The following is a 22,422-nucleotide window of genomic DNA, read 5'->3' as shown; positions in this document are numbered from 1 at the left end:
GACACAGTGACCCAGGCGCTTTAGGAAATACTGATTCCTAGATCTTATCCTTGGCGTGTGTGGCTGGGGGTGGGGCCTTTCCAGCTCCCCAAGCGTTTCTGATGTGCTACCAAGTTTGAAAACCACAGTATTACATCACTCTGGGGATGCTAAGCGATCCAATAGAATTCTTAATGAGAAGAAAATCAAAAGGCCTCTGGAAGCATGTACGGGCTGTCTCCTGTGCTGGGGCAGTGGGGCATTCAGAAGCGAATTTATTTGGAAAACCCAGCAGAGCCAAGGGGAGGGCAGTGGAAGACAGATTTTTCCGACAGGCCTGGGAGCTCAGAGAATCAGATGCCCACCGGGGCTGACCTCCCTCCCCCTCTGCGTTGCTTGGAGGAAGCCAGGGCAAACGTTTGGAACAGTGCACCTGCCTGGGCACTGCCCCTTTAATGATGGTTAATTGGTCATGCCACCTTCACTGATTGCCAGTCTCAGGTAGAAGTCCCCAGCGCTCCAGCTAAAACCAACCATCTTTCCCCCCGACTCCATACTCTTTTTTTTTTTTTTTTCTTTTTCCTCACCTGATGATATGTTTCTATTGATTTTTTTAGAGAGAGAGAGAACCATCTATATGAGAGAAAAACATCAACCAGTTGCTTCCTGTATGTACCCCGACCAGGGACCAAACCCGAAACCTAGGCACGTGTTCTGACCAGGAATTCAACTTGCACCATTTCAGTGTATGAGACAATGCTCCAGCCAACTGAGCCGCCCAGCCTGAGAATGAGGGCTCCGTGCTCATTCTGACCCTGGCTTTTGCTTCTCACTGGGTGCCCACCTTCTGCATTTTCCCCATCCTGATCCCCTCCCCTCCCACAGGGAACCTGCTCACAGGCTGGCTCCACCACCCCTGTCCTTCATTAAGTGCTCAAAGTCATTAACTCCCATACACACCTCACATCTCGGGGCTGAGGGGTGATAAGTGAGTGGACAGCGGCTAGAAGGAAGCACCCAAGATCACACGGATTGGGGGTGAGTGGCTGCTGAAGCCCTGTTGAGAAGTCTGCATTCGGATCTGGGCTCACTAGTAAAGCTCAGTAATCGGTTAGCGCTCTGCTGTGGGTAGTGAGGGTGCCTGGGCAGCGGGCTAGCTTCCCTGGTCCCGTCAGGTAGCACAGTCTCTGAACGGCAGCCTCTTTGGCATCATCTTTAAGGGGTTTTTCCTTAAAGCTCACGCCCCACAGGCTTCACCCTCCTGGGGTCTGGGAGCAGTTTCCCCTCTCCCCTTCTATGGCCCAGTAAGACACAAAGCGGAGTCATGATTCTCCACGGCTCCATTCCCCCTCACTTGTCCTTGCTGGGAACTACCAGCCCCCTCCCAGAAGTGCAGGGATAGGCCCCGCCCCAACCCCAGAGTATCTGGCTTTTCCTCTCGTTACCATCCAGATTCTGTTGGCCTAAAGGGTGGTCACTCAGAAGTGGAGGAAGATTGACTATCACCTCCTTGTCCTCCAGAGCCCACCTGGAGAGAGGACTCCTTATCCTCTGGCCTGGTCCTGGCAGCCCGGCCCTCGGCAGGTCATACGGCTTTGGGATTAGCTGGCTTTGCACCCCAGGAGTGTCAGAAGTTCCCTGGCACTTCCCACATCTAGACATACGGCGCCTCATCCTGGGGAGTCCCTGGGAACCTGCTCGCTGGCTGGCTCCGCCACCCCTGCCCTTCATTAAGTGCTCAAAGTCATTATCTCCCAGAGGGCAGGAAATGCACCTGTGGAACGAGTTTGAGACAATAGGTCCCATTTAGAGGTGATGCCACATGGCCCCCGAGTGAGTGAGCATGGTCCCGGAGTCCAGGTAGGCAGAGGGTGCACGCGGGCAGCCTGAGGGCAGCAGCCCCAGTTGGAGTTGGTTTTGTAATGACTGGGAGGGACGTGTTGAGGGATGCCTCACGCTCCGACAGGAGAGTATCTGTCCGTGGCACCGAGGTGTCTGGAGCAAAAAAAGCCTCCATGGGCGGTTTGTCTCATTCAGGCTTATACGGGGAGAGGCCCCAACGGCCAAGGGAGGCAAGACAGAGTGAGTGCCTGAGTTCCCACCCGTTTGGGAAGACACGGGGGTCTCCGTGGCTAAGCATTAATTAGTTCACTTCACGTGGCCTGTTCTCCATGCAACATCGTGAGCCAGTGTGGGGCTAGCCACGGTTGGGAACTAGGGTAGGATTCTCGCAGTCTTCCCTCCACTGCCCCACACCCACCAGAGCTGCTGGCTTACAGGTCCAGGAGGAGATGGCTAATTATTATCATTTTTTTCTGTGCCATACTCCAGAAAGCTCAACTCTCAGGATGCGGAGCTGCCCAGGACTCTCAAATTGGTAAAAGAGAGCACAAGAGTGGGTGACTTCTCAGGCGAGGATAGAGGGAAGACTGAGTGACCCCAGTCAGAGGGAGCCTAGGCCCTGGGCAGCCGGAAGTGAGGAGGAGAAAGCGGCAAACAGGCCTGCCCTCCTCGGCTTCCTGGAGCTCTCTCCAGGATTCGCCAGTCACCACCCACGCAGAAGAGGAGGTGAGCGGAGATGCTGACCCTGAGGTGTGGTCTGTGCTCATCCCTGGGAGAAGCAGAGTTTGGGTTCCTGTACCCTCCCTCACAAAGGTAAGGGAGAGTTTCTAATGCCCAGAAGCTGATGAGGGAACTTGCTTTGCAGTACCCTAGAGTGACACGAGGGGGCGACAGCCACCATTGTGCGGAAGCTGGAGCGGCGAGATTCTCCTTCCTGCTGGCTCACTTGCACCAAAGACCTGCTGTGGGTGGATCCACAGACACCTCCTACTGGTGACTTACCTGATACTCTGGCTGCAGGGGTGGAGCCAACCAGAATGTAGCAGAATGCCGTTTGAGCGTGAGCTGCCACAGCACCTGGCCCAACCCTTTTCCTCTCTAAAGACTGAGTCCCAGTGAGGTGGCCCTGACTGAGGCCAAGGTCTCATCGCCAGGGAGGGGGTTATCTGGGACTCAGTGCCAGTCCCCTGACTCAACGCTTATGTCAACGTGTCCTACATCACGGGACACCAAAGCCTTCCCTGCTTTGAGGAATCCTCATCGGGCACCCTTCAGCCTGCCCGCTGCCTCTCCTCCTGGAGCTGCCTGTGACACCTGAGCAGTTCTCTGTGGCAGAATGGGGTGTGGGGACAGTGTGGGTAAGAAGGGGGAACCGTGACACTTGCACCCAGGCTCACCAGCTCCCCTCGTTCCTGGGTGGAATTAGCGGGGTGCACCACTGGGGTGCCAGGCACTCATTTCTCACTCCCTGGGATGCTTCCTCTGTGTTTTATGTGTAGTGCTCCTCATATCCTTAGGGGATCAGCCCCACATAGGGCCTGCAGTATAGTTCCCACCCCCATGGTTCTCCGCACAGGGCTGGACGGGTAGGGTAGGCCAGAGTAGTGACCACATGCCCCAGAGGAGCTGTCATTCTGCCACCGTTCCTTTCTGCGTCTTTCCTCAGCTGAGACACAGAGACACGGTTAGGTGATGGAGAACAGGTGTGAGTGAGGCCAAGGGCTCTGTGGCCCAGGGAAAGGGGGTGGGGGGCTGCGATGGGCACTCCCACCCACCCCTACACTCCCCTGTGTCCAGGTGAGTGATGCATCAGCTCGTCTTTCTCTGTCAACTAACAGTTGCCAGAAACTTAAACATCCATCCGTTTCATGTAATCCTCACAGCAACCTTGTAGTTAGTTTTTTAAATTCCCATTTAACAGATGAGAGGTCAGGGGTGTGGCCCAGGGTCACACAGCTCTCATTGGAACCCAAACCCAAGGATCTCTTCACAATGCCAGGCTGCCCTACTTAACAGCACTCTTTTCTTCCAGTCTTTTATTTTTCCATCTCTAAGATGGCGGCGCCTGAAAGGGATCTGACGGTGCCGTGAGACTGAATGAGAGAATTTTGTCTCACGTGGGAGTAGAGTGAGACCCAGGAAGGGATAGCCTCCTGGACCCTGAGGGAGAACGGTCACTGGGATCCTAACTTGGGCTGGAGGAGACCCTTGAGTAGGGAAGACAGGGTTGCTGTGTGGCTCCCTGGCTGGATCTGGAGTGGAGGGGCCAGTCTGTGGCCTTTCCTCTTGCTTTCAAAGCACAGGGAGCAGGAGACTCAGGGATGTGTTTCAAGGAACCCCTGGCATCGCTCTGGGGTCAGGGGGTGGCCTGTAGCCCGGGGAGAGATGCTTAGGAAGAGATCACATTGGTACCCAGAACCTCGTGGTGAGAGGTCTGAAGAGAGAGGGGGGCCCAGAGTCCTCCCCCTCCGCTTTCAGCAGCCACCTCCCCCCTGGCTCCTGGCAAAGCACCAGCTCATAGCTCCCACGTAGAGGCCTCTCCCCTGCTCGGGCTGAGCCCGATCACAGCACACGCCAAAATAGCTGTCTGGGAGCCTGGGCCTGCTTCGCCCACGCCAGCATCTCCGGGTTAACAGCTTGCCTGTCTCTCCGCCCCCTTCCCCAGCTTGCTGACATTTTGCTGAGGCAGGGGCGGTTGTGAAAGGGGCAAGCTGGTTCCTGCTCCCCAGCCCACACCGACACCCCACTGATACAACCTGCCACCCACTCGCCCTCCTCTGGAAGTCATCCTTTCGGGGGAGACCTTCCTTCCTGTCCCACAGACGTGGGGCTTCTATTATAAGACAGTCTGAGGGACACACGGGGTTCCATGCCGTCCGTGAAAGGCCCAGGCGATCTCAGCTGTTCTCCCTCTGGGTGTCTCTTTTTAAAAATTACTTAAGGACACTTTTTAAGACACTAAGTGTTTTTGAAGTTAGAAAAGTTTACAGAATAACACCTCCAGCTAGCTTGGTCAGATCTTACTTTCCACTATGCCGTATTTGCTTCAGATAGAGCTGGATGCCCCCATGCCTCTCCCCGCAAGGAAACCACAATCCTCACTCTAGTGTTTGTATTCCCATGCCCGTTTTAAAATTTTTCCCTACATAGATGTGCATCCATAGCAACATGTAGCACTGTTTTGCATGCCTTTGCACTTGATTTATATGCACTTGTATTGTACATATTCTGGGTTTAGCTTTTCTCGTTGTTTGGACATCGAACCATCTTGAAACTTGAGCTCTGTGAACCCATTTTAACTTCCACATACTCGTTTTGTTTGTTTTTTTGTAACTGCATAGCTGCTTATTTGCCCGGTGTTCTAAGACACTAAGTGTTTGGCTGTTATCAGTTGGTTCCCCTAGCACGCAGTCCTTCAGAAACGTCCTGGTGCACGTCCCCTGTGTGTTCCCACCGGGGCCTGATGATAGGGCGGTGTGTCTTCAGCTTAGGTAGTTGTTGCCAAATTGCACTCCAAAGTGGTGGTCCTGATTTTCTGTAGTTAGTTTCTTTCTGTAAAGTTTTGGTAAACTGAGGAGTTGGTTACTACCATGAACAAACACTTTCTCTTTCAAGTGTCCAGCAGCCCCTTGAGAAAGACAGGGTGGGTATTTCCCCCCTTTATCGGATGAGGGCATATAGCTGATCAGAGGCAGAACCCCTCTGGGCCTTTGAGTCCAAATGCTCAGAAAAGATTACTCAGAGAGATTTTAGGCACACTTCCTGCCTCAAGGCCAGGGGAAACACCCCTATCTCTATGTGGGTGCATGGAAACTTCGGGGGGGGGGGGTAGGGAGGGGCCCGAGGGGCTGACAGCTGATCATGAGACGATCCAGAGGATGGAGAGAGCAATGTGATCAGAAGGTTCAGAGGGGTAGTTAAATTTTGAATGAGGGATGAGGGGGGAATGGCGCTCCTGGCAGATGGGGAATGGGAGCCTACTGCCGACACAGGAGAAGGCAGCAGGGGGACCGGTCACAAGAGAAGAGGGATGTGGGGGCCAACAGAGGGTGTGTAACACTCCCAACAAGCGGTTGGAATACTCAGAGAGGACTTATCAGCATTCCTATCAGAGATCAAGTTCAGTGTGTGCCTCTGAGACACAAGAGCTTAGCCCAAACCAGCAGCTCGCCCACCTGATTGATGATGGGCAAGGCCTCAGGAGCTGGCCAGCTGCTGGGTCACTGTGCCGGCCTAAAGCCCTTTGCTCTCAGCTTGATTCTCCAGGCTGAGCCTGGACCATTCACTTTTCCCTCCATTCACTCTTCTTCAAACCACTTTCCCCACTTCTAGACTCGGGGATGCAGTTGTGAGAATACATGGCCCCAGGGGCTCACAGGCTGGGGGCGGGGTGGGGATGGGGGGGAGATACAGATTGTAAACCAGCACTGATGGCCTAGAATAACCAAGAGAGGGCCGGAGCGTGGGAGCAGTAACCCTTTGGGAAAAGGGATGGGGAGAACTTTCCAGCAGAACTGATGTCTGAGCCAACTCTGAAAAGATGAGAGGAAGTAGTTGAGGCGAGTTCGCTGAGCAGAAGAGGGGACCTTTATTGCAGGTAGAGAGACTACCATGTGCCCAGTGCACAAGCATGAAGAGACCCACGGTGCTTAGCCAGGAGCATCTAGAGAGAGGGCGAGGGTGAGAGCATGGGCCTGGAGCAGACTCCTGGTTGGAATCCCAGCTCTTACTAGCTGCGTGGCAGCAGGCAATTTATTTCATTTGTTTTATGCCTGGGTTTCCTCATCTATAAAACGGGGCTAATAATACTATTTTTTTTTCTGAAATTAAATGGGTCAATATTTGTAAAATTCTTAGACCAGTGTGTGGCACAGAGGAGTTACATATTTGTCAAGTGAAATGTAAAAAGTATGAAAGGAAGATGGAAGAGAAGCTGAGAGGCCTAGTGACTGCCAGGCCCAGGTTTTGCGTTTTGCTCAGTCGAGGGTAAGTGGGCACTTTAGAATGAATTCTGGTAGTGGTGGGGGGGATAGCTTGAAGGAGAGGCCCTAAAGGAATGAGTCAGTAATTCATTCCACAACCATTTCTCCAGGACCTACGAGGAGCCAGACCCTGAGGCTGGGACTCAGGACCTGAAGGAGAGTCGGGGACATTTCAGCAAGGAGCTCAGCTCCCAGGCAGCTGAGGCAGCCCCTCCTCCCACACCGCCCTTACCCTGGGACTTCCTGTCACCAAATCCTATTGTCCAGCTTTCATAAGGAAAGCCACAGAGAACCTGCAGTGGCCGTGGCATTCGGCCCAGGGAGGGGCCTCACCTGTCCCTCTGTGTGTCCTTTGGAGACGAGAGGAAGGGAGCTGTTAAAACAAAGGCTGTTGCCATCCCCTTGTGCCCAACAAAGAGAAGTGGTCTGGGCCAGCCTGGTCTTGTGGTCAGCCTTGGGTGTGGTGCCCATGGTGGAGGAAGCTCTTCTCTTCCCGTATGGCTCTGGCCCCTCCTCCACGGAATTCCCTGCTCCTTCCTCCCGCGCTGGTCAGCAGTAAACACTGGACTTGCTGCCAGACACTGTGCTGGGCATGCCCAGATGCTCTAGACTTTGCCCCTGGTCCCCTCGGAGCGTGTGGTCCAGTGGGTGGAAGGAATGAGGCATGTGCTTTGAAAGAATCAGGACTTTCAGGAGTCCAGTGAGAGAGGAGCCAAATGGGTAGTGTGAAGCTCTCAGTGGGAGGGATGTATTCTTGGCCGGGGCAGCTGTGAGCAGGTGGGATTTGGATATGAGGTGGGGAAGGAGCCAATCCCTATTCCAGCAGAAGGTAGGCCATGTGCAAGGACACAGCAGTGAGCCCAGGCACAGCCAGATTGGGGGCGGGGGGTGGACAAAGAATAGGTTGGCTGGGTTAGAACCAAGCGTTTGTGTCAAGGCGGAGGAGGCTGAGTCAGTGCCACACCACAGAAGCCACATTTGCCAGGTTGGGGGATTTGGAATCCATGCTGGATCACCGTTTTCCAAAGTATGGTCCAGGGGTCGGGGGTTGACCCTTTAGGGACTTGGTGAGGTCAAAACCATCTTCACAATAATACATTTAGAGGTGCTGTAGTTTGTGCCCTTTTTACCGTGTTAATATTTGTACTGGTGGTGCAAAAGCAGGGGTGGGTAAAACTTCTGAAATCTTACACAAATCAAGGCAGTGGCCCCAACATAAACTAGTAACATAAACTAGTAACCACACTCACAACAACGAGAAATGCAGTAAAAACAAAAACAAAAAAGTATTGATTTTATAAAGCCTAGATACTTAAGTATACATCTTTTAAATATTCTGTGTGAAGAAATGTGAAGTAGCCCTAGCTGTTTTGGCTCAGTAGATAGAGCATCGACCTGGGGACTTAAGGGTCCTGGGTTCAATTCCAGTCGAGGGCACATTCCCAGGCTGCGAGCTCTGTCCCCAGTGTGGGGTGTGCAGGAGGCAGCCAGTCGATGATTCTGTCTCATCATTGATGTTTTTATCTCTCTCTTTCTATCTCCCTTCCTCTCTGAAACTAATAAAATACACATTTTTAAAAGTTAAAAAGAAACGTAAAGTATACATAAGATGCTCCTAGCTTTAATGGTTGTCTTGAAAAGCACTTTGCAAGCTGTACTGGTCACTTTTCCTCAGGAACACCATTTTAACTTGAAAGAACACCTGGTGGGCCAAACTCCTGAGTAGGTGTTTGGCAGACATTTTCTCAAAATGAATGAAGTGAGCTTGTCACATCAAAAACAGTATTGGTACTTGTTGCTAATAAGAAAAATGTGAGCTTTTGAGCTAAACTTGGGGTTTGGAAACCTTGCATCCACTATCTAAAGGCTGACGGCTATCTTTCCAGGACTGAAAGAGTCTTCTAATGAGCTCAGTCCTGATGTTAGCAGGTGTGATTTTTTTTTTTTATGTTGTCTAATGAAATGTGTCAACATTTGGAAGATCTTCATAACTCAGTAAAGCAACTTTTTCCAGTGACTGATGCTTGATGTTTCAAAATTCAGAAGGCAAGCTAGACCAGTGAAAAGTTCATTGGTATGGTTTCAGATTCCACATAGCCACTAACCTTTAAGAAACTACCACTTGTCATATTTTGATGTCGTAGCAAAGAAGAATATCCATAATTACTTGAAAAGGCTATTAAAATAATTCTTCCTTTTCTAACTGCATCTCAGTGTGAGACAGAATGTTCTTCATATACTTCAATCAAAATGCCATGCCAGATGAGTGACAGAGGCAGATAGGAGAATCCAGCTATCTTCTATTGGGGTAGACATTAAAGAGATTCGTGAAGTTAAACCACGACACCCTTCTTGCTAATGTTCTTGTTTTAGAAAGTATAGTTTACTTTCCTAAAAGTGTATTATTTATATTAACGTGTAATGGGCTTATTGTTTTTAAACAAGTGAATAAATATTTTCAACATTTCTTTGTTTTAGTTTCTACTATAGTAAATATTAATGGCTGTAACCTGCATAAATAAAGCCTTTTGTGATCTTCAGTCATTTCTAAGAGTTATAAAGGGGTCCTGGGACCAGGAAGTTTGGGGGCTGCTAGCCAAGAGTATAAGGAGGGTAGGATGGGTGTGACATGGGCTGGCCTCTCCTGGACACAAGCCAACACAGCTCTGGCAGGCCCCTCAGCAGCGCTTGGAGACCCAGCTCAGCCACTTCTGAGCTGTGAGCAGTCCCCGGCCTCCAGGAGCCTCAGGGCCCTGTCTGTTCAGCTTGGACCTCACTGCCGCCCTCACAGGGGAATTACAAGCCTCCTGTGTGATAATGCTTGTAAACGTCCTTTGTAAGTCATAAAACTCTCCACAGATATTTATTTTTGTGGTTTTGTTGTCTGGAGCCAGTGCTTAACTATCTCAGACACTTTCCCCAGACCCCCGAAAACCTGTCCAGTGGGTGCAAAAGGCATTAGGTGGCCAGCAGCGGAATCTGTCTGACCCCCACTTCCTTCTCAGACCCCCCTCCCCCCCTTCAGCAGAGATAGGGGCTGCACTGTAACTAGTGCCAAGCGGAGGGGAGGCTGTCAGCTCTGCCCGGGGACTGTGCGTGTGACTGCCTGTATGTGCCACCCCCTCCACGCACCCACTGCCTGCTTGCTGCAGCGCCTGGAGCCACCGCTGGGAGAGGAAGTGCAGTTGGTTACCAATCGGGTTATTTTCATAACGGCTGTCTCAGGCGGGGAGGGGCAGGAGGGGGAGGAGGGTGGCGAGGGGGAGGGCGCAGAGGAGCGGCCACAGCGGCTGGCTCTCCAAACTAGGACTTGCTCAGCAAGAGGCCAGCAGCCTGGAGCTGGAGCCAGAGCCAGGGTTCGCCTGCTCACAGGGACCCCAGTCCCCACCCTCTGCCTGCCACCTGCCTTCAGATCAGGTCAAAGGGGGCTCCCCCAACCTTTCCTTGCCTTCTGCTTCCCCCCTCCTGCATATGTCTGGGTGGGTCTGGGTTGGGGCGGATCAGGGTGGGCCCAGGCACCACCATCCCTAGAATGGCTCCTGAAGCTGATGGAAAGGGAAAGGAGAGCTGAGATGTTTGTCCCCAGCCAGGGCAGACCCAACGGAGGTAGACATTACTGGCCTGGTTGCCTCCTTTATCCTCCAGGCTCACCTGCTCCCCAAGTGCTTTTTTTTTTTTTTTTTGCTTTTTGATTTTTTTCATGATCCCCTGAGTGAGTAGAGGTGGGGAAGTGGGGACCCTGCCTACCAGTCCCCAGACAGAGTAGCCAGAGGGGCCTGCTGGGAGTAAGGGTCCTGCCCGACAGCATAGATTGGGCACTCTGGCTAAATCCATGGGGGCGGAGGAGTCCCTGGGGGACAGGCCTGGCACCAAGGGCACAGGACATTCCTCTTGGCATGAGCAGACACCCAGGTGGATCTAGCTGCCAGGCTCTGTTCCTCATATGGTGGGTGGTAGCCACCCTGGGTACTCCTGCTTCCCTTTCTGGTTCCCACTCCCGCCACGGGCAGAGACGGGAGGCAGCAACCCGCATACCTGGTGTCTGCTGTGGGTGTGGGCTCTGCCACGTTCCTGCCCTCCCCAGCTATGGTATCATCAGGTGCTTTATACCAGTATCTCCTCAGAATGTCCCTTACGCCAACCTTCTGAACTCGATGGCACCATCCCATTTTGCAGATGAGAACATTGAGACTCAGAAGGTTAATTGATCAGCCCATAAAAAGCAATGGCAGGTACAGATTTCAAAGCCTTTGGGGGCTTTTCCACTTGAAACCAGCAGAGAAGTGTGAGATGATCCGGCTGGGAGGCTGAGAGTCCTGTCCTCTCTAGCGGGAGCACTCGTGCTGCTCCCTCCCTCCTGGCAGCTGCCTGAGCCACACTCCTGTTGTCAAGACACCACCTTGCATGTCTCTCCATTGGCACCCTTTGTCCTCCTCGGACCCCAGCAGCCGGCGGGAGGTTGATGGGGCTCGTGAGTCCTTCCCCATCCTGTCTCCTCTGGGTGTGACGGACTTCCCCAGCCTTCCACCCAGAGGCTGAGGGGCAGCCAGTGTGCCGTGTGTCAGAACCCCGTGGGCCGCCTCCAGTGTGTGAAAAGTGACGGAGGTCACTTCTCACACGTGAGGTGAGAAGAAGCCGCAGCTCAGAGCTGTGCTGTGAGAAAAGGCTCCGGGCTGAGGCAGGGAAAAGGCGAGGGCAGGCCTGAGGCCCCGCCTGTGCTCTGACTAGTCAGTCCCAGGAGAAGCCTCAGCAGTTAGGAAGTCAAGAGTCAGGCAGTTGCTGACCAGAGGACAGAGGTTTCGATGGAGATCAGAGGAACAGGAAGCGTGGCATCGGGGCCTGGGAGAGGGGTGAGGGGGGCTTGGGAGCAGAGAGGCTTGGGTGCCTGGCAGGAGAGCTTGTCATAAAATGTCAGATCAGCCAGTCTGATAGCCTCCTTGTACAAATAAGGAAACTGAGGCCTGTTGAGGGTCAGCTTTGCACATGGCCACACAACACTGGCCAGGCCTGCCTTGCTGCCCGCTCAGAGTGACTGTACTCGGATAGCTGAGGAGACGCCTAGCCGACGTGGACTTGGGATTGCCCAGCAGTGTGTGGGCCAGGCGGCTGTAGGGGCTCCCGTGTCCTGAGGTGGGGTGTGCAAGTGACCTCTTCCTCTGGCCCCTCTTGTCAGTGAGGATCTAGAGCAGCAGACAGGGCCTAGCCCTCAGCCCTCACCACTGCCCGCAGAGCGCCTGCTGCACCTCCCCACCCCCACTGACTGTGGCCTTTTGTTTTCTGGGTGACACTAGCATCAGGCGGTGTGTCCGGGTGACTAATCTCCAGGCTGGGCAGCTGTCACAGGGCGGCCTGACCAAGCGGGTGGGGAAAGCTGATACCCTGAGGGGTGCTGGCAAGCCAGTGCCCTGGCAGCAACGGGCAGCTGGGCCTTCAGGCTTCTCTTCCTGAGCGCAGAGCAAACCCTGAGTCAGGCAGGTCTGGGTTTTGGGTCCCAGTTCTGCCGCTGACCAGCTGTGGGACCTTGGGCATGTTTACTGCACCCCTTCAAGCCTCAGTTTCGTCATCTCTGTAATGGATCCATTGATCCTGCCTGCCTCACAGGCTTGTGGCGGGGATCAGATGAGGTGGTAAATGCAAGCGCTGAGCCCAGGGCCTGTGTCTCTCTGATTCCCTTTCCTACCCCATTCCACCTTAGTCCTAGCTCTCTCACCCAAGGGGAAAGACCCTGCTTCCACTGCGTCTCTGGGCTGCAGCCTTTACCTTCACGTAGACGTGGGTTCCAACTTTGGCTATACACCAACTAGCTTTGGATCTGGGGCAGGTTGCTTCTTCGAGCCTCAGTTTCCCATCAGGAACACGACCTGAAACTACGTTTAAGGTGGCTGAGGTTCACAGAATGATCTATGTGCTTATAAAGGGCATGACACAGGGCCCTACACAATGAGCACCTGGTAAATACCAGCCGGGATGATGCTGATTTCAGAAAGCAGCCAAGAGCTCTCTGCCCACAGAGCTCACCTCCTGCCCTTTTCCCTATCACCTGCAGGGGCTGGTCCTGTGACAGGCAGAGAGCCGGAGCCAGGCAGTCTAGAGCACTGCTTCCCCAGGCACGGCTGCCTGGGCCGCTCACTGATCACAGGACTCAGGCACTTCGACCCGTCCGCCTGCCCCTCAGCACCCCTGCACCCATCCAGGCCTCCAGTCTGACACTGCCTGCCCAGACCCACAGGGCAGTAGCAAATCAAAGAGTGGGTGGGCAGGTGCGTGGGAGGAGTAGGTGCTAGGTGTGTAGCCAGGCCTGACTCCCCAAGCCCATCATTTCCCACCGCGTGTCCAGGGCTCGCACCCACTCAGGCCCTCAGCAGACCAAGTATTCTGTCAGCCCCCGGCCGATGTCTGAGGGCCGTGACTCAGACCACCCTCAGGCTGTCAGGGCTCAGAAGAGCACCCCATGGAGGGACACAGGCATCCCTGGGCACTCTGGAGGTGCCCCCTCCTCCCCCAAGCAGTGCCAGGCTTTGTGCCATTCCCTCACTGGTAGGGAGAGACAAGGCACAGGTGATCCAGTGGCCTGTGGAGAAGGAGTGGCAGGACAGGTGAGCTGGCAGAGAAAGTGGAGCAGGTGTTCAGGAAGGTGAAGAGAGGATGGTTTTAGCAAGGAAGGTCACAGGGTCCTGCCTCCCGGCAGGCGGCTGAGGGCAGCTCAGTGTTTGGAATGGAGTTGGGGCTCCTGGCACTCATTAGAATGAGTGCACTTCCCCGGCACCCTCCGCAGCAGGGCTGGACGGCTTTGCAGACCTCACCCGGTACTTTCCCACAGGGATGTCCTTGTGCCTTCGAGGGAGACCGAGCAGCCTCGTTCCAGAAAAGTTCTTGCTCTCAGCCCCGCAGAGATACACACGTGCACAAGCCCAAATGCAGAAGGCTTTTCTCCTGGCTTCACTGCCCTCCTGCAGTCTCCTCACGCCGCCCCCCATAAAGACCCGGGTGGCCTCTCCCTGCATCTGCCTCCGTCCTCGGAGGGCCTGGCTCTCCGGGCTCCTCTGGAACTAAAGGCAGATGTCAGACGCTCTCCGTTTCTAGGTGCCACTCAGCCTCTCCCCAAGGCTGGAGCTGAGCATCAGGGAGTCTTACAAAGGACTGAGTTCGTTGGTTTTGTTTTCCTGCCTTGGTCTGTGCCATTTTCCCGGAGGGGACACCTAACCTAGCCGCACCTTGCTGGTGACGAAAGAGGAAGGGCCTTGCCCTCTGCCCTCCGTTGTCGAGGCCAACTCCGAAATGGGGCCCAGGGCTCCAGACTTCCAGCTTCCTTTTATTTTATTTCCATCAGCTTCAGGCAAGAGAAGTCCTTTAGGCCAGACTTGGTGGATTATGGTGCCTGGACTGGGGAAGCCGGGATTGGTAGCCGAAGTGCCCATTACTCCTGGGGCAGCTATAGTATAATTGGGGAGAGCATCCGTGCTCCCACACGTGGGAAATGTGGGCTCCCCGGAGGATTCTCTGGTACCCTCAGACTCCCTGTTTACGGAGTCAGAGGCCATGTCTTCCCTCCCCCCACCACCAAGGGTCTCCTCTGCTCAGAGGCAGGGGCTGTGCTGGGCTCCTGGGCCCAGGCAGGGCCATGGCCCAGCCCAGGTCCTGACGCTCCTGGTCTCTGTGCCCAACAGGCGCCCGCCTGCCCCCGCATGGAGACCTTTTTTAGGAGACACTTCCAGTGGAAGGCGCCAGGCCCTGGAGAGGGGCAGCGGCGGCCCAGTGGCGTGGGGCTGCCGACCGGCAAGGCGCGGCGCCGCTCCCCCGCCGGCCAGGCCTCCTCCTCACTGGCACAGCGGCGCCGCTCCAGCGCTCAGCCCCAGGGCTGCCTCCTGGGCTGCGGGCTGCCGGCCCCGGGCGCCAGCCGCCGCCGCTCCAGCACTGCACCCCCAGCCCGCAACCCCCGCTTCGTCGTGAGTGAGGTGCCCACCTCACAGCCTGCCACTGTCGGGGCCCAGCTTCTGGGCGCACCCCTGCTGTTGGCCGGACTTGTGGGCATGAGTGAGGAGAAGGAGGAAGAGGGGGTCCAGGAGGAGGATGTGACAGTTGCGGCGTTGAGTACCACCCAGCGAGACACCAAGAGATCAGGGCCCGCCCCACGCCAGAGTGCGGGGACCCTGCTGCCCGCGCCCCGCTGCCTGCACGGGCGCCGGACCTCCTCCCACCTGCTCCCCGCCGACGCGGTGTATGACCGGGCCCTCTGGGGCCTGCATGGCTACTATCGGCGCCTCAGCCAGCAGCGACCCTCGGGCCAGCAGCCTGGCCCCGGGGGCCGAAAAGCCTCAGGCGCCACAGCCAGCCCCGCGATGCCCGCCCGCGTGCGCCCACTCTCCCGCAGGCGCCAGGTAGCCCTACGGCGCAAGTCGGCCGGACCCCAGGCCTGGAGCGCCCTGCTTGCGTAGGTATAGCCGCGGCGGGCAGGGCACGTGGTGCGGCCTCCAAGGGGGCTGGCATGGAGCGAGGGCCTCGAGGCTCCCCCTGACCTCGGGGCGCCCTGCTTTGGAGCAGCGCCCCCAGAAGGGCTGTGAGTGAGGAAGGCTGAGTCTCCTGCAGGAATCCTCTCAGTCTTGGGCTGCAGAAGGGGGGGCGGGGGGGAGAGGTCCTCTACTCTCCCTATTGCCGTCCCTATCTTGGTCTTGGGTTGAGGTCACCATGAGGGCAGAGGTCCCAGGTGGGGAGGGAAGAAAGCAGAGTCACCAAGTGCGCAGCTGGCCTCAGCTGTCTCCTCTTCTATAGGAAAGCTATCACCAAGTCGGGCCTCCAGCACCTGGCACCCCCTCTTCCTGCTCCCGGAGCCCCGTGCAGCGAGCCAGAGCGGCAGATCCGGAGCACTGTGGACTGGAGCGTGAGTGGCTTGGGTGCTGGGAGGGGCAGACGGATACTGTCCCCTTTGGGCTCTGGGCCACACCAGCAGTTGGGAGTGGAGGTACTGTGGGCAGCCGTGAGAGGAGCCCATGGGCCTGTGGCAGGGGTCTTCAAACTACGGCCCGCGGGCCACATGCGGCCCGCAGAGGAGTCTGATCCGGCCCGCCAGGTTTTTTGGGCAGTGAGCGCAGCCGAGGTGTTACAGTAGGAATTAGTAGTTCATATAGTCCGGCCTTCCAGCTCTCTGAGGGACCGTGATCTGGCCCCCACTTTAAAAAGTTTGAGGACCCCTGGCCTGTGGGGTCAGGGCAAGCCTCCTGGGTGGCCACGTTTGAGCCAGGTCTTCCCGAGTAGGGACCGTGGAGGAAACAGGATAGAGCAAAGTAGATAGAGGCGGACGGAGCAGGTTTGTCTTGGGAGAGAGAGGTTGTCGGGCCAGGGCAGGGGCTGACGGGTGAGCTGGGTGGCAAGCATGCCCTGAGGATGCTCATCTCACTTCTAGGAGTCGGCAACCTATGGGGAGCACATCTGGTTCGAGACCAACGTGTCGGGGGACTTCTGCTATGTCGGGGAGCAGTACTGTGTAGCGAAGATGCTGGTGAGTGCGTCGTGTGCAGCACACGGACCCCTGGTGATGGAGCCAGGTCTAGAAGCCTGTTGGCCGACCCCTGCTGGCTGCACAGCCGCAGCCCCTCCCGGGGAAGGTGCAGACATGGCTCTCACCTGAGCGCCCTTGCTGTGGGCTGCCTGAGGGTGGTGAGAGGAATGGGAGCTATGCCTTGATGCCAGAATCAGCAGCGGGGGTTCCTAGTGCACACAGGAGGGCGGATGCGCTGGGAAGATGTGGAGATTGGCTGCCCTTGAAGCAGCATCCTGGGTGGAGGTGCCTGTGCCTCAGGGCCTTCTCTTTCCTGCAGCAGAAGTCGGTGCCCCGGAGAAAGTGTGCAGCCTGCAAGATCGTGGTGCACACCCCCTGCATCGAACAGCTGGAGAAGGTGAGTGCGGCTGCCCCGCCTTTCCCGCCCCGCCCCTTCGGGTGTGAACCCTCTCAGAGTGCACGTGTCTGCACACACCTATATGTGAGGCATGTTACACAAGCATTGCCTGCCAGGGGGCCACAGTGTGTACGCTGGTGAAGAGCCAAGGACCCTCAAGCTGACATGCCCGCATTTGAATCCTGGCTCCCATCTTTATTAGCCGCTATATCCAGCAAGGGACACGTTGACTGTTACTCAGCAGGATGAATTAATAAAGCATGGCCACACCACCGTTTTGTCAGGAGCCAACCTAATCCTTGGAAGGGGCAGTTGCCTTGCTGAAGCTTCATAGCTGGCTCAGTCATGTGTAGTCCGAAATCCTGGCTCTAAATACTGCGGCTGTAGAGACCTTTTCCCAAAGCCCGTTGTCCAGTGTGTCTGCAGCTGGGCCAGAGGGTCCAGGCAGAGGCAGGAGGGCTGCCAGGCTGATAGGGCTCCCAGGCAGCAGAAACCCAGACCAGCACACAGGAAAGCCTGTAGGACTAGGAAGGGCACCAACAAGGCAAATGTGGGCTGCGTCCCTCAGCCCTTAACTCGCAGAATAATGCTTCCCTACACTTTGCTAAGGCTGAAGCAGGGACAGTTGGGAGAAAAGAAGCAAATGCAACCTCAGGCATTGTAGACCTGTCATCACCCCTAAAGTCAAGTCAAACCAGGGTTCCACAGCTTAGCTGAAGGTCTTCAGGGACCGGTCAGCACTAGTCTGCTGGCAAGGACTGGGATGCCTGCAGGTGCCTAGGCTGGGAGTGCCCGGGATGGAGGGAAAATATAGGAAACCATGGTGCCGTTCTCGTCCCTCCCCATCCCAGGGTACTGGGCAGAGGAAGGAGAGCTTCCTTCTGGCGAGGAGGCAGGATGCAGGGTGGTGTCCATGTTCTCAGGGCGCCCGGGATCATTTGGAGCTATCCTGTCTTGTGAGGAGAATGCTGAATACCCTGTCCTGCAGGGGTTGGCCATATGCCTGACCCCAAAGGGGGGTATTGACACTTTGGTGGACACTGTAATCTTTCACAGATAAATTTCCGCTGTAAGCCGTCCTTCCGTGAATCAGGCTCCAGGAATGTCCGTGAGGTAAGTGCTCACGGTAGTTTAAGGGCAAGGAAACCCCAAGTTTCCTGAGTGGGCCTCTCTGCAGTGTTCCCAAGTGCCACCAGAGGGTTCAGCTCTTTCTAGGCTGCCTGGGGACCCAGGGAAGTACAATGGATTAGGCTCTCAGAAAGCCTCAAAGGGGAGGGTCTGGCTAGCCCTGCCTACCGAGGGGGTGGGCCACCACTTGCCCCCTCTGAGCCTTGACCCTGCTCCGGGCCTTCCCACAGGACTATGGAAAGCTTCCCATTCCTTGTCATTGATATGTTGAGGGGTGCAGGCCGTGCTCAGGGCTCATTTCCTCCACGCCTCACTCCAACAATCTCTCTCCTCCTCCACCAGCCAACCTTTGTGCGGCACCACTGGGTACACCGGCGACGCCAGGATGGCAAGTGTCGGCACTGTGGGAAGGTGAGAGGCCTGCCCAATGAAGTCAACCGGCCTGATGCCCACTGGACCTGGGCTTTAGCCCCTGGGCCCATGCTGTGTGTCCAGCTGGTGTGGCCTGTCCGTCACTGTACAGAGTCCCAGGGCTCACGCTCAGCAGGATGAGTCACAGGCAATTCCAAAATTCCTGGTCTCTGGGCTGGGCAGAGAGCAGGGAGGAAGGGCTCCTTCCAGCGCAGTGTGCCCGGCCTGCTTTGAGGTCAGTGAGCCTCCTGAGAACCTGTGGTCTTGGGTGCTAAGTCAGCAGGTGTTTGCTGAGCGCCCGTTGGGTGTGGACACTGAGCTGGGCAGCAGGCTCCTGCCTTCCTGGAGGAGGGGGTGGCTCGAAGACACACTGCAGGTGGTCTTCCCGGCACTGTCCGCAGTGACCGGGGCCTGGCTAGGTCTGAGGTCCGGAAGGAGGGATCTGAGTCAGGCAGGAATTAGCTGTGGGCCCTCCCAGCAGATCTCAGGTGCAACTCAACACTTTGCAGTTGCCTCAGTGCACGGCCCCCTGGTCAAGCCTCCTTGTTCTGAGGGCTTATTTTATAGGTTGTTTTTTTTTGTTTTTGTTTTTTAATTTTAAAAAAATGTGCTCGATTTCCCTGGGTGGAGAGAGGTAGACAACAGAAGAAGGCCTGGGTCTGCTGCTCCAGGCCTGACCCCTGACCCCCAACCACCTGTCCACCCTAGGGCTTCCAGCAGAAGTTCACCTTCCACAGCAAGGAGATTGTGGCCATCAGCTGCTCCTGGTGCAAGCAAGCGGTGAGTGTGCTCGCCCTGCTCCCGCAGGCCAGCCCGTGCTGCGCTGGGTTGGGGTCCCAGGCCTCAGCTTGGCCCAGCTCACATTGTTCCCCCGTCTAGTACCACAGCAAGGTGTCCTGCTTCATGCTGCAGCAGATCGAGGAGCCGTGCTCCCTGGGGGTCCACGCTGCTGTGGTCATCCCACCCACCTGGATCCTCCGTGCCCGCAGGCCCCAGGTGAGTCCTTCCTGCACCCTTGACACCCCACCACTTGGGGTCTGCCAGCCACCCCAGCTCACCCACCTTGTCACCAATGCCCTGCTTCCCTCACAGAACACCCTCAAGGCAAGCAAGAAGAAAAAGAGAGCGTCCTTCAAGCGGAAATCCAGCAAGAAAGGTCCCGAGGTTAGACCTGGGGCCAGGCGGGCGGCTGGAGGGAACGGGAGAGAGGAGCCTGTTTCTTGGAAGATGCCATTGGCTCAGCCTTTGGTGGGTCATTTTGGACTCTGGGGCCCTGAAGAGGATGGGAAGTCAGGCCTGCGAGTTGCCACTCTGCGGCCAGGCCCACCAGAGCGCTGACCCAGAGGTGGTACATGGGGGCAGCCAGGGGTCCTGCTGAGCATGGGGGTAGGGTCCACCAAGACTTGAAGGAGCCTTTCCTTACGGGCTGTGTTTCCCAGGAGGGCCGCTGGAAACCCTTCATCATCAGGCCCACCCCGTCCCCCCTCATGAAGCCCCTGCTGGTGTTTGTGAACCCCAAGAGTGGGGGCAACCAGGTATGCAAAGCCTCCCCGCTCCACAGAGCCTGGGGGGAGGCATGGGGTCAAGATTCCTGCCCCTTCCCCCAGAACCCACAGCTGTTCCAAGTTCCATATCAGACTTCTGCCCCGTCTCTCCCAGGGATCCTGGGGCGAATCTAATCCTGTCTGTACCCCAAACCCCTTACTGGGCCTGCTTCCCAGGCCTTCTCCCTGTGCTTGTCCCCACCTCCGCCCACCACCCCTGACCCTCTTGGCAACTGGTCCCCCACAGGGTGCAAAGATCATCCAGTCTTTCCTCTGGTATCTCAATCCCCGACAAGTCTTTGACCTGAGCCAGGGAGGGCCCAAGGAGGCGTAAGTATTGGCCAAGACTCTGTGGGGACAGTGGTGAGGGCTTGCCCGGTGCTCAGGGCCCAGCCCACAAGTCCTGACCCGCTCCTGTCTGCTCACCCCAGGCTGGAGATGTACCGCAAAGTGCACAACCTGCGGATCCTGGCGTGCGGGGGTGACGGCACGGTGAGTCCTCCTGCTTCTGGCTGGGCCCGGGCCTGGGCCTGGGCCCCACTGGCCTGACCAGGACCCTTCTGCTCTGCCCCCTCCAGGTCGGCTGGATCCTCTCCACCCTGGACCAACTGCGCTTAAAGCCGCCGCCGCCTGTTGCCATCCTGCCCCTGGGCACTGGCAACGACTTGGCCCGCACCCTCAACTGGGGCGGGGTGAGAACCAGGGGAGGTGGGCCGCTGGGTGGGCTGTGTGGTGGGGAGGCCTGTCCTCAGGAAGGGCTCCGCTTCTCCTCCCGCCAGGGCTACACAGATGAGCCCGTGTCCAAGATCCTCTCCCACGTGGAGGAGGGGAACGTGGTGCAGCTGGACCGCTGGGACCTCCGTGCCGAGCCCAACCCTGAGGCGGGGCCCGAGGAGCGTGAAGAGGGTGCCACTGACCGGGTGGGTAGGCCGAGGCAGGGCCAGTGGGCGTCTGGGATTCCCAGGAGACACAGGCTGGGCCCCTTTCCCATTCCCTTGTTCTGGGACTTTGGTCAGGCTCTTGGTTCCTTCAGATGCCGGCTTCTTCATCTATACAGTGGGAACAATGGTTCTCACCTCACAGCAGTCATTATTCAGCCGCTTGGCAAATATTTACTCAGTACCTGCCGCCTGCCAGGCACCGTTCTCAACAGTGAGCAAGACAAAGTTCCCCTTGTGGAGCTCCCACACACTATGGCACACGGGGAAGGAGAGCCAGGGAGGAATGCCAGCGGGTGGGGGTGCTCTTGTGTACAGGGCACCTATGGGAGCCAAGGGGCAGAGCCTGAGGCAGGCAGGGGGCGGGGAAGAGGTTCTGGTGGACCCTGTGACCTGCAGAAAAGGCCTCTGAAACATGTGGCTGAGCAAGCACAGTGCCCCTAGCTGGGGCTGGGGCTGGGGCTGGGGCTGGGGCTGGGCCTGGAGCAGGGGGGTGTCTGTGAGGCCTGACCCTCATGCTGGTCCCTTGAACTTTTCTCAGCTGCCTCTGGACGTCTTCAACAACTACTTCAGCCTGGGCTTTGATGCCCACGTCACCCTGGAGTTCCACGAGTCTCGAGGTTGGCAGTCTCTTGCTGAGGTGGCCTCGGGAAGCTGGGGAGGCAGGGGCGCAGGAGTGTCTGAGACTTTCCCCACCAGTAAAAGGCACCCACGCCCAGCCGGGTAAGCCCAGCAGGCCCAGAATGACTGACTTCCCCCATTTCTTGTCGCCACCTAGAGGCCAACCCAGAGAAATTCAACAGCCGCTTTCGGAACAAGATGTTCTATGCCGGGGTGAGTCTGGGTCTGCTGGCCCGGCAGCACCCCTCTTCCCAGGCCCCACAGGGCCCCTGCCAGAGGTGGTGAGGGAGGGTCTCTGTCACCAGATGGTGACGCCACTGTCTCCCACAGACAGCCTTCTCCGACTTCCTGATGGGCAGCTCCAAGGACTTGGCCAAGCACATCCGAGTGGTGGTGAGCAGGCCGGGCTGCAGGCAGAGTGGACAGGCCCAGGCGGGAGGGAGGCTGGCTTGGCACGCACGTGTACCGCTAACACCCTCCCCGTTCCTGTCTCCAGTGTGATGGGACTGACCTGACCCCCAAGATTCAGGACCTGAAACCCCAGTGCATTGTTTTCCTGAACATCCCCAGGTGAGGAGGGCAGGCTCTGTGGGCCCTGCTGTCTCCGTCCTGCAGGACTGTCCTCTGAGCCCTCGTGCTCCCTCCCTCCAGGTACTGCGCAGGCACCATGCCCTGGGGCCACCCTGGGGAGCACCACGACTTCGAGCCCCAGCGGCATGACGACGGCTACCTCGAGGTCATCGGCTTCACCATGACGTCCCTGGTGAGCGGGCCGGCACGGGCCTGCCTGGAGCCCCCTTTCTGCTTTGTGCAGTGCCCAGCACGGCTCCAAGATGGAAGGGGGTGTCACCAAACTTCCCTTCTCTGTCTCCTCCTCTCTCTGACTGAGAGTATCTGTCAGCCTCTCTGTGTCTGCGGGACACTTATCCATCCCCTCTGTCTGGCTCTTGCCCTTACCTCCCCTCTCTACTGGGGTCTCACCCTCCCTCCACTCTCTGTTGGGGTCACTTCCTGTTAGTTCTCTGGCCAGAGCCTCCCCTGGCAGGAGCAGAGCCGGGGACCCCATCATGCTGCCCCGGCCCCT

At 56.9% G+C, this 22,422-nt stretch overlaps 1 protein-coding gene across 8 annotated transcripts in view; it reads left to right on the top strand.

Annotated features, from left to right (window-relative positions):
* The window catches only part of DGKZ (diacylglycerol kinase zeta), a 41,301-nt gene that overhangs the window by 14,228 nt on the left and 4,651 nt on the right, over positions 1 to 22,422 (top strand). For 3 of the 8 annotated variants that reach the window (XM_084896085.1, XM_084896087.1, XM_084896088.1), the window contains exons 2-19: positions 15,573 to 15,681; positions 16,204 to 16,299; positions 16,622 to 16,696; positions 17,753 to 17,809; positions 18,167 to 18,235; positions 18,944 to 19,015; positions 19,115 to 19,231; positions 19,328 to 19,399; positions 19,675 to 19,770; positions 20,027 to 20,109; positions 20,211 to 20,271; positions 20,358 to 20,471; positions 20,559 to 20,699; positions 21,259 to 21,337; positions 21,496 to 21,551; positions 21,669 to 21,731; positions 21,835 to 21,908; positions 21,990 to 22,101. In XM_084896085.1, the coding sequence (XP_084752211.1) occupies positions 15,573 to 15,681; positions 16,204 to 16,299; positions 16,622 to 16,696; positions 17,753 to 17,809; positions 18,167 to 18,235; positions 18,944 to 19,015; positions 19,115 to 19,231; positions 19,328 to 19,399; positions 19,675 to 19,770; positions 20,027 to 20,109; positions 20,211 to 20,271; positions 20,358 to 20,471; positions 20,559 to 20,699; positions 21,259 to 21,337; positions 21,496 to 21,551; positions 21,669 to 21,731; positions 21,835 to 21,908; positions 21,990 to 22,101 (1,546 nt within the window). Of the gene's footprint in view, positions 1 to 10,121; positions 10,221 to 14,470; positions 15,235 to 15,572; positions 15,682 to 16,203; positions 16,300 to 16,618; positions 16,697 to 17,752; positions 17,810 to 18,166; positions 18,236 to 18,943; positions 19,016 to 19,114; positions 19,232 to 19,327; positions 19,400 to 19,674; positions 19,771 to 20,026; positions 20,110 to 20,210; positions 20,272 to 20,357; positions 20,472 to 20,558; positions 20,700 to 21,258; positions 21,338 to 21,495; positions 21,552 to 21,668; positions 21,732 to 21,834; positions 21,909 to 21,989; positions 22,102 to 22,422 lie in introns of those variants that run through there. The other 5 variants (XM_084896084.1, XM_084896086.1, XM_084896089.1 and 2 more) reach the window with 3 other exon arrangements.

Source organism: Pipistrellus hanaki (genome assembly GCF_964339955.1).
Source record: "Pipistrellus hanaki genome assembly, chromosome: 9".
Taxonomy (NCBI): Eukaryota; Metazoa; Chordata; class Mammalia; order Chiroptera; family Vespertilionidae; genus Pipistrellus; species Pipistrellus hanaki.
This window is presented reverse-complemented; position numbering and strand designations above follow the sequence as displayed.